Source organism: Convolutriloba macropyga, chromosome 3 (assembly GCF_964194025.1).
Source record: "Convolutriloba macropyga chromosome 3, txConMacr16.3, whole genome shotgun sequence".
Classification (NCBI taxonomy): domain Eukaryota; kingdom Metazoa; phylum Xenacoelomorpha; order Acoela; family Convolutidae; genus Convolutriloba; species Convolutriloba macropyga.
The window spans coordinates 11,304,196-11,315,383 of record NC_134470.1 but is presented as its reverse complement, the minus strand read 5'-3'; the positions used below and the strand labels follow the sequence as shown (position 1 = coordinate 11,315,383).

The window sequence follows — 11,188 nt, the reverse complement described above, 5'->3', positions numbered from 1 at the left end:
TATCGCCTGAATGATGTTTTTTCTTTTACGAGCAGTTTCATTTGAACTGAGATTTCTTTGAATAAATCAATGAAAAATGGGACATTTTCCCCTTTGTGCCCCCCCCCCCCCCCCTCCCAGCCTAGTGAGTGTATATTATTTGCAATCCCAGACGCACGTGCCATTATTTTTACATGATGATTCACTATATAATTGCACGTGCTCTGTAACTGGGGGGAGGGGGGGGCCACAAACGGAAAAGATCCGAAAAATGAATGGTATCCGAGCGATAAGAGTGCAGATTCGTTCGTCTATAGAACTGCACCCCTCCCCCCCCCCCCCCCATAGATATATCATCCTCAGTTTTACTTCTCTGTTATAACTAATTCGCTAAATTAATCTGTTATCTGACACCATCTAGGTTATGTGGTTGGGTAACTCTTAAGTTAGGTTGTGCTATAATCTGTACATGTCTTGCATTCGAAATATTTTGAAAAAAAGTTGTATATGAACAAATTACGGCGTATTTTTGCGTTCATTAGAATTTGGGTATTCTAATACGAGGTGGGACTAGCCATTGTTATTATGTTCCATTTTCATTTTTCGTATGATGTACTAAACGGTATTCAATGAACTAGCTCACCCCATGCACTCCAGTTGCCATCTACGGGACACTTGTCTACATCTAGAATGAGTGGGCCATAAGGACACAGGGTAATGTTGAGGAGATTGGAGGGGTGGGTGACACAGCTCTTGTGTCTACACGTGCACCCACTACCACACCTGTACTCCTGAGACCACTGAGAGTAGTCCGCAGGGCTTAATTTGTACGGACACTGGGATGAAGATTTACCTTGAAAATTAATAAGTAAAACATTATAACTATAATAACTAATCAACTAATATCTTATAAGAACAGAAACACTTGAATTCCAAAGACAGGTAGTTAACATGCCAATGGGAGTGTAGGCCATGCATGAGCAACTGGAAACTAATGACAGAAACATGACTTTACAAAACTTTTTTTCATCCTGGTTTTAAAGGAACAGCTGGAAACTGAATTTACACTTTTCTTGGAATTCTTTTACATTTCAGGCAGTATCATAGTCATTCAATACAGGCTAGGAAAATCTTATAACCTCACGCCAAAAATAGCTAACTATTCATCATTTTGAACTAAATGTTGCTTTAAAGCACAATTTTTGACGACTTATTTCTGTACATTTTGTGACTTAAATCACTTTTCTCTTGTCTAACTAAACTGATGACATTTTTTCCTTCTCATATTTCTAACTAAGTATAAGACTACAGCTTGAATCAAAATTCTAACACCCCCTCTCGGACATGAGCTGATTGCGTAGAGTCCGCTTGCATGAAAACTGTTCCGAATGTTTCCACTATCGATACGGTAAGGATTTTGTTAAAGACAATAGTTGTTATTTTGTCAGTAAAGTGTGATGAATTTCAAGGGTTCCATCTTCCGTCTCGCCCCAATGAAATGAAAGTTTGCTCCGGTGTTCTTGCTCCTCTTGTATAAGAATCGGCTCTGTCACAATTTGATACAACTATGGTTGTCCTCACCTATTGATTTTGGATGTTTCTGCTGGAAGACAAAATCCTCCAGAAGTCATTCCAGATACCATGTTTTTTGAACTGCTGCTGAGATGCCCTGATATCTTGCTTGTGATGACCAGAAAGCAACTGTGGCCAGTTTTTTGGCACCCACGCTGAGTGCTCCGCCAGGTCTGTTGAATTTGAAGTAGTAGCTCCTTTTGATTTTCTGTAGTTGACATCACCAGACGAAACTGCATCAATTGAACCCACTAATAACTGCTTTTTTGTGTAAGTAAGTTTATAACCTTTTGAACCTCGAATATAACGACGTAGGAGTCGTTTTCCATATAGCCAATGTTGGATTGGTAGGTGCATTCATGTGTCTGGACTGAATGTTGATTGCTAACAAGATGTCTGGCCTAGTCTGTTCGGCCAGATAAAACAGTGATCCAGCCAAGCTTCTGTAGAACCTCCGCTCCACTTATCCGTCTCCGTTCTGCGCTGCCTGAAGTTTCAAGTTGAAGTCAGCTGGAGTTCATGAGTGTTTGTATTGATCTATATGACGCTGCTAAAGCATTGTCTCCTTATAGCGTTCTTGGCCGACAATGATTTTGCCTTTTACTCGTCTGCCGTCATACTAATTTCTCTCCATCTGATCCGCTATTCACAAATTCCCAAAGTTGTTCCAGATTTACCTCTTCCTCTATAAGCTGTCTTCACATAAAATTGAAGCATCACTTCTCTGCTTCGCTAATAGTTGAAGTAGAACTCTGAATATCTCTGATGTACAGGTATTCACAATAGCCTAAAAGTAGTCCAGTTCTTCTACATTTTTGGAGACTTTTATCAACTTGACCACTGGGTCGCATTTTCAATTAATAGATCATTTGCCTGCGATTACTTGATTGTGGCTTGTCTCACTATATCCCAAGTCTTGTTATCTTGAATTACCTCGACCTCGTCCTTCAGTGCCCGGTTCCACCGATCACAATCATCCCCTTGCTTGGCTTCATGAACTGTCTTGCTTACACGTAGTCATCTCAGTCACTGAAAGATGGGTCTTCCCAAGAGAATTGCCAAAAACTCCTCGCTCGTGTCCACCATCTGCCTTCTGCACTTTTCGTTTGTTCGTTGAGTCTTTATTGGTGTCAGGCATCTCTGTGGCAGAGATTCTTGTGTCAATGTTGTGTAGTGACTCTGGTTCTCTCTGACTTCTTCGTGTTGCAGTTGATCATTCATCTGGTACTGTTTCTTCAACATCTGGGGCCCCTCACCTCTAGGTTGTTTCCTAAGTGGTCGCTATCTCTACGTCATGCCTCTACATGATTGCAGTAGAGGTGTCTGTGCTTCAATCGTCATGTGTCTGTTTCAATCGTCATAGTCAAATCTCCACTTGTTCTAACTATTTTCCAGCATGGCTGTAGTCTCTGTGTTGTCAAGGTCTGAGCCTACTTCAGACTCCTTGACGACCACGTCACAAGCTGTCAGCAAAATGCGTGGGTTGAGTATGTAGATGAGGTAGTGATCGTAACCCTCTCTGTAACCCACAAACTATCAATCTAGTGCCTTAGGTTCAATTTGGTTGAACTCTCTGTCCCTCTTCCTCGTGAAGACTGTGCAACCAAAGATAGACAGTTTATTTTTTGAAAGCTTAAACTTTATATCCCGCATTATTTCTGCTGGGTATCTCTTCTCCTGATTTCAGAACCAATTTTTAGGTCGTTGCTGCTTGAAGATTTGCTGCTTCCCGAATCATCCTGGGACGTCCTGAGTCAATGAGCAAACATCTTGCAATCTCCAGGAATGTCATGTTTTACCTAGCAGCTTACCTGCAGTGCTTTGGCGTCTCTGGTATGATCTTCTTCTGTAAGTCTTGCACAGCTCTGATAGAAACTCCTTTGCATTGTCTTTTTGTTTAAAAACCGTAGGCTTCCCCGCATTTAGACCAAAAACCTTCAGGTTGGCCAGTGCTTCAATGATTGCCTTAAGCAATACCACAAACGCAACCTTCTTGTACTGACCTGCAAAGTCAATGCAAAATGGGAAAACTGACAGTGAATGATGCTGTGAATGGTCCCGTAACGTCTGAGAACAGCCTCTCCAATTTCTGCTCCGCTTTGTTGTCTACTGCTGTTCGAACTGGAGTCTTTGTGATCCTGGCCAATGCAGCACACGCTTCACATATCCTGGGTTCCCTCAGAGTCTCTGCTGCACTCCTTGCCATATCCGCTTAATTTAAATGACCGAATTGTCTGCGCCATTACCTTGAATTTCAAGATTCACGCTGTTGCAACTCAAGCTGAACTCTGGAACGCTGCAGGGTAACTAAAACAATTTTTTCTTGACTGAGCTTTAACCGAGTTCCTTTCTTGAGTTTCGTGAAGCTGTCGTCTTCTGCATGCCGGTGTCTAGGTGACCCTTCTCACATTTGCGGCCTTGCGCTGTCGCCTTCTCCCCACAGTGCTTAGAAAAAAGTCCAAGAATCCCACATGCAAAACAGTTTTTCCTAGGTCACTTCTCGAGGTCACGCTTCAGTGCTTCTGCCACTGAACCACTTTCTCCCTCGAGTTTTTGTGCTTTGCTCTCATGAAAAATCTGCCTACTTTTCCTCAATTCTCTTAAGTTTACCAGGTTGAAGCTTTCCTGAATGACAAAATTCTCATAATTTTGGCAGGCTATTCAGAACCAAGGCGTTGCAGAGAATATCTGAAGCTTCTTACCCTGCTCCTTGAAGTCAGGTGGAGAGCTTTTGTCATCTGATGGAGAAGCTGTCCAGATCTTCAGATTCTGCCAGCTGCAGTTGAGCCAGTTGTACCACCAAAGTCACCACTGTCGGCAACCTCACACCTTGAAATCTTCTTTTCAAAAGCTTTCAGGCCTTTGCTCCCTCTCCAATGCCATTATATCCCACACAATCATGGGTCGTCAGCATGAGGTTAGTTTGATGGCACCGCTTTTTCCTTTTTGACTTCTGCAACTTCCTTCTCATACGCTTCCTTCAGCAACTTGTGGCTCTCCTTCTCATCAATGCTTTCCGCATTGACCATTGCTGCAGGCTCATTGTGTCGCTCGCTTGTGCCCAGTAGTGATTTGTAGAGCCCCTTTGTCTACATTATCGACGTGAATCTTGTGTTCCAGATTGGAAAGTCCTCTGCCTTTCCTGTGTAGGCCAACTCAATGTCTGCCGATTCATCGTAGTTTGAGCGGGCAAAACATTTGTGAAATCAAAAACGACTCAGTTGAAATATGTTATGAGTGTCGACGACAAATTATTGTAATTGAGAAAATGTTTTTACGACTCAGAAAAGAGCTGGTTGCAAAAACTTTTGGGTTAGGGACTTCCACAGGAAGAGTGAAAAGCGTTTTTCAGCTAAATAATAGAATTAAATTTCAGAATTGAGTGAATAACAAAATGATGTTTTAAAACAACTTTTAGAGATTCACAGGAGAGACCTCGATAATAGATCAAGATGGTGAATTGAATTTAGGGATGAAAAAGGCTCAAAAATAAGCTGTTTGTATATCCACTTTCAGTGAAATAAAAGTAAAGATATAAACTTAATCAGAGCACCATGATTTATAGTGGGTGTTGTAAGGGTTACCAAATACGGTTTTATTTCAAAATTGTCCCAAAAACCATTTGCAGGGGACACCATGAATAGCACGCAATTATCTTTGTCTAGGGATTTGTGTTTTTTCCGGCCAAGCCATAATCGCTCAATGCAAGCTAGGAAGATTTCACATCAAATAATCTCACTCAAATGATTACTATCTCGATCAATCAGTTTGAACAGAATATTGATTCCAAGTACAGTTTCTTGAAGATTCAGTTACGTAAATTTTGTGACTTGGATCAATTTGCTTTTGTCTGGTTAAACTGGCAAGTTAAATTTTCTTTCTATTGTTTAACTAAATATAAGACTATAGCTCAAATTCAATTTCTAACGCTCGTTCCCACAAGCGAAATTGTAAAAAAAAATTTTGAGAAGAGAATCCGAAACTTTCATCTATTTTTGTTGGAGTCATATAATGGTTCTATATAAACCCGACGGATAAACGAAACGAAAGGTTTTTGATTTTATTTTTCTCGAGAGATATCATCATTTTAATGAATGAAACTTTGGTGGCAAAGAAAATGACAGAGAGTGTTTTACTAAATAAAAACAACGCCTACAACATTTTGCGAATACAAAAAGTCCCATGTTGCACACCAAAGACTTCATTTTTGTAGTAAAATTCGATGCAAAGGAGTAAAAAGCCTTATCTAAAAACGATGTAAATTATAACTGAAACTTGATAACTAAAGTAAATCATCTATCTAATGACTAAACGTAGAAACAAATTATAAAAACCAAGAAATTGATTTTCAATGTTGTTTATTTTTTGAATTTGCTGATGTTAGCTTTTTAATAGGTCATATCAGGCATCCGTCTGTACGAATTTGGCTCATCTACTTTATAAAATTTCGCTAATTGTCTGCACGTGATTCAAAATTGTGACCACTCTAATTGGTACATGTTGAATATTTTCTGTCTGTTTCATAAAAAAATATAGACTTTTCATTAACTTGATCCGAAATAGCTTGTTCTAGACTTATTCGAATTTCTTTCTTCAATTTTTATCAAGTTTTTCTTGATTGCTTTTAAACATATTAACATTTGCTAGGGTGATAGTCTACTTTAATTATCGAACTAGTTTCTTTTTATTTTCGATATCTTATTTTATTTGCTGCAGTGAAATATCTGGCTTACAAGTCATCGTTTTTTCTGATAAATTTTTTTTTGCATTTAGAAGACGAAATGGATGCTAATTTTGTCATAAATGAGTGACAGTTTCAAGTATAAGAACCATCAATGAATGCAGCAGTGCATTTTAGTTCAATTGAGTTTGACATGAACTCTTCTTGTGAAATAATTAGTTGATTATATATGAGAGGTATAATCTTTAAGTTGTGAGTAACTTTTATCTCTTAATTGAGTAAATAAGATTCATCTTTTTTCAAAGATGTTCAACAATAATTACTGAGAGAAAAAAAAATGTATGCGATTGAGAAAATTTTGCACATTCAATTCATACATGCCTATAAATTGCCTAGGCATTAAAAATCAGTGAAGAGTCATTTTTTGTGTTTGTTTTAAAGTTTGAACCTGAGAAAAGGCTACACACCATTTCTCTCAGAATGATGAATGCTAGAGGGTACGGAAGCTGAAATTTTTCGTAGGAAACATTGGACTGAAAAGTAGAATCATAAAAATAGCCAGGGTGAATTTAAGAACTGAGTTCATTACGATGCAGAGGTATACCCCAAAATTTCCGCCTTAAAAAAATTGGCTCGAAAATTAGTTAAATACAATGAACGAAATTAGGTGACATCCTTTGTATCTTACTTTTGACAAAAGGGGTTCCGCCAATTTTGCGAAACAAAAGAACATTCGGTGCAAAAATTAGGTAACAAATCTTGTAGCACGTTTCTGCTCAAATTAGGTATCTATTATTCGCGCGCATTTTGAGCATGCAATAAGCACTTTAATAAAGATTTAATTGAAGCCTTCAAAGCTCTAAAGTGCTTCAAATACATGCTACCACAAAAACTGATTTTTTTCCGAAAAATCCCTCGCACATCAAAGACTTTGTATATCAATGTGGGATTCGCCAATTTTAATAAGTAGTAATAAATAGTACTAATAAGTAGAAATAAGTAGTAATAAAGTACTATAAATAGTAAAAAAGTAGTAATAAAGTACTACTAGTAGTAACAAGTTAGGCTTAATTAAATAAGTATTAATTAAGTTAGGCTTAATTGCGGATTATATGCGAAATCGAGCTACATTGCGTGCGAAAAATCAATACATAAATGGAGCGGATGCGTGATACAACTCGCGAGAAAAATAGTTTATTAAGTTTGTACTTGTATTCCGCGGCTAAAATTAGGACACTTTTGCGAACACGGGAGACGATATTCCCTTCCATTTTGCCGGTTTCTGCTAAAGTAGCTATTTTCCGCAATATTGTACCACTTTCAATGTATTAACATAGTAAAAACGAACACGAGATACACACATCGGGCATATCTTCCCGTGACGATTTGGGTATACCTCTGCACTATAATGTTATTTTAACTCTTATACTCTTATGAAATGGGTCTAGGAAAAACACCACGAAATTTTAGATAGAAAATAAACATCCAAGGAAATAAACCCCCTTTTAAATTTGAATTTTGGTCTTGATGTTTTGTTCGATTGTGATATCATATGTGATTCATATCAGGGTTCGGTTGTGATAATTTCAATGATTCATTAAATGGCAAGAGGGGATTTGTTTCCGTGGGTTTTTTTCTATCTAAAATTAAGTGGTTTTTTCCGTGGGGTCTTTTTCCGGAACGGGCAGGAAATATGGTTGGAATTCTATGCTGTCAAATATTTTGCAGTATTTGAAATTTCACCCACTTTCGACTTACAAATTTAATTTTTTCCAACAAACTGTTTAAGAGTGAGTGTTTCTGGGTTGAATTTTAAAAGCTCCTGACTTTTTAGGGTTGTAAAAACATTTAACAAAGCTTTTCTATTAGATCTTCTCTCCGATTACTGTAAATATGTTACAATGCTGGGGCTATAATCTCTCACATGTGTGAGCATGTGCACGCTTGTGTGTGTTTGTGTCTGTGTGTGTCTGCGTAAGTGTGTGTCTGTGTGTGTGTCTGTGTGTGTGTCTGTGTTTGTGTGTGTGAGTGTGTGTGTGTAATGTGTGTGTGTTTGTGTGTGTGTGTGAGTGTGTGTGTATGTGTATGAGTGTGTGTTTGTGTGCGTGTGTTTGTATGTGTGTGTTAGCGTGGGTGGGGGTGTGTGTTTGTGTGTGTGTGTGTGTGTGTGTGTGTGTGTGTGTGTGTGCGTGTGTGTGTTTGTGTGTATATGTGAGTGTGTGTGTGTATGTGTATGAGTGTGTGTTTGTGTGCGTGTGTTTGTATGTGTGTGTTAGCGTGGGTGGGGGTGTGTGTTTGTGTGTGTGTGTGTGTGTGTGTGTGTGTGTGTGTGTGTGTGTGTGTTTGTGTGTATATGTGAGTGTGTGTGTGTATGTGTATGAGTGTGTGTTTGTGTGCGTGTGTTTGTATGTGTGTGTTAGCGTGGGTGGGGGTGTGTGTATATGAGTGTGTGTGTATGTGTATGAGTGTGTGTTTGTGTGCGTGTGTTTGTATGTGTGTTAGCGTGGGTGGGGGTGTGTGTTTGTGTGTGTGTGTGTGTGTGTGTGTTTGTTTGTTTGTGTGCGTGTGTTTGCATGTGTGTGTTAGCGTGGGTGGGGGGTGTGTGTTTGTGTATGTGCGTGTGTGTTTGTGTGTGTGTATGTGAGTGTGTGTGTATGTGTATGAGTGTGTGTTTGTGTGTGTATGTGTGTTAGCGTGGGTGGGGGTGTGTGTGTGTGTGTGTGTCTGTCTGTGTGTGTGTGTGTGTGAGAGAGAGAGAGTGGATATTGGGAAAGACCTAAAAAATTTTTTAAAAAATCACCCTTACCAATGTCAGAATCGTCAGCAACTGGCACACATTTAGTCTCTCCGTTTGGACTCCACAGATTGTCATCCCAGAAACAGAAGGGATCCTGCGAAGCCAGGCAAGCCCTCTGGGAAGACATACTCTCACAACGATGCATCGGAACCATTATAACTTCACTCTCATAAACGATCGCCAGCTGATCTAAACTTCTTTGACCTTTCCCGGGAACCAAATGAACGCCTGTGACTTTTTGGTCCATAACGCTGTCGTGGTTAAATTTCATAGGCTGCAACTCGCAAATGGTTCCAGCGTCCAAAAAGTGGTGACGTAACAAGAATCCATTTTGGGTAATACCAAAAGTCACTGTTTTGATTTTTCGCGTTTGGGAATCAATATAAGTTTTGGGAATAATTTTTAAAATTTTGAAATTTTTAACCAATTTTGAAGCTTGCGGCTCAATCGGTTCCTGGACTGTTAGCTTAAAATTTTCTGTTAATCCAGAAAATGCTTCTTTATCTTTTTGGGAACATTTGAAGTTGGGGTATGGGTTCTCAAAGCTTAATAACTCGTTCGTAAAACTCCACTTGAAAAAAGACTGGCTGAATTTTTGGCTCAACATGTTCACATCATATGAACAGATTGCAGTTCCACTGATAAATGATTCTTGAGCTGTGAAAGTTGCAAACAGTAGTTTAGAATCTTTATCGTACTCGATTGAAGTTAATTTCATGAAAATTGAATCATTTGAAAGGCAAGAAAGTGATGCTTTTACGAAATAAGACCAGAGTTTGAAATTCATGATTGATGGTTGATCATTGGCACAAACTCGGATGACTCTGGCTCGTTGTCGACCATCGTTTGGATGTTGGGTTTTGTTACCCAGTTTGCTATTTTGCGCTTTGTTTTCCTCGTAAACTTCGTTGATGAAAACGTAAACAAAGTCGTCTATTTGAACAGAAGCTATGAACTCAGCACTTGCCGATATAATTTGCCCCGGTTTATTATGGAAACCGCGATCAATTTTAAGAGCTGCGGTATAACTTGAACTGTCATCTAAATTTAGCTTCATGACCTCAGGGTATGACCCTAGATACCCGGAGAGAAACAAATTGCGTCTATCGTCAAAAAGAGTGGGGTTAACCTGAACTGGGTTTATAAATTGTGCCCGGAATTCAAACGAGGGGTCAATCGGGTCTATGACCAGGTCTATTTCCGAAGTTGCCTTTCTGAATCGAGTACAAACAAACGTTCTTCGCAGTTCGGAGAAACAAACAAGAAGGTTCTTTTTCAATGGGCTCAGGGCTAAAACTTGATTATCGCCACAGGTATTTTCAATTTGTTCACATCGAGGTGTGTATGAGACAGGAATTGTCGTTCGTTGGTTGAAAATATCAATTATTGCCACTCGGTTTTTGCACCCGACGTATAGAAAGTTCTCGGCGTAAACCGAAGTGTGACATTTAGTCGAGTCGAGATTAATTCGGCTAACTTCTGTCAAGTTAAAATTGTAATCTGGTGAGTAAAATTCAGATAAAACATTACTGGTAAACTCATCATTCGAGCTGCTTATTGATCGAGAGGTTCGATCAACTTTTGCAGATATTCCATAAAAAAATAAAAGCCCAAAAAATAGGCAGAAACTACTAAACAAATTTTGATAACAATTAATCATTTTTTCGAAAAATTTTCCAATCGAGAAGAATGCATTTCACTAACTTTTAAAATCTTATTGCAAAATATTAGTAAATAGATTATTTTAAAATTATGATGAAAGACAATTTTGGGCTGTCTGTTATCTTCAGTTGATGAGCAAATCGGAACAATTTAATAACAAAGTTAATGAATTTGAAAACGATACAAAAGAGTTTAATTGTAATGGCTTTAAATCGCAGACATTTTGTTTCGTTTTATTTAACTTTTGATCACAAGCCATTTCAGCTTTATGGCATTTGAATAAACAAAATCTACACACGCAAAAACTCGTCATACGATTGTTTTTATTTGTAACAATTTGGTGCCAAAAAATAGTAAAAATTTACTTACTTTATTACTCTTTTATGAAGCATATTATACCGAATAGTTTAAACTACACCATGCTTAAGCTCCACCAAAATATATTTTCTTTAACTCTTTGAATAGATTGTACCAAAAAAGTTTAAAACTCACAAAAA

At 38.5% G+C, this 11,188-nt stretch overlaps 1 protein-coding gene across 1 annotated transcript in view; it reads right to left on the bottom strand.

Moving 5' to 3' along the window:
* The window catches only part of LOC142336529 (semaphorin-5B-like), a 51,462-nt gene extending 40,483 nt beyond the window's left edge, over positions 1 to 10,979 (bottom strand). The window contains exons 1-2 of the mRNA XM_075385436.1: positions 9,039 to 10,979; positions 623 to 832 (exon numbers count right to left, since the gene is read on the bottom strand). Coding sequence (XP_075241551.1) covers positions 623 to 832; positions 9,039 to 10,689 — 1,861 coding nt within the window. The 5' untranslated portion in view covers positions 10,690 to 10,979. The remainder of the gene's footprint in view (positions 1 to 622; positions 833 to 9,038) is intronic.
* Between the last annotated feature and the right edge of the window lie 209 nt (positions 10,980 to 11,188).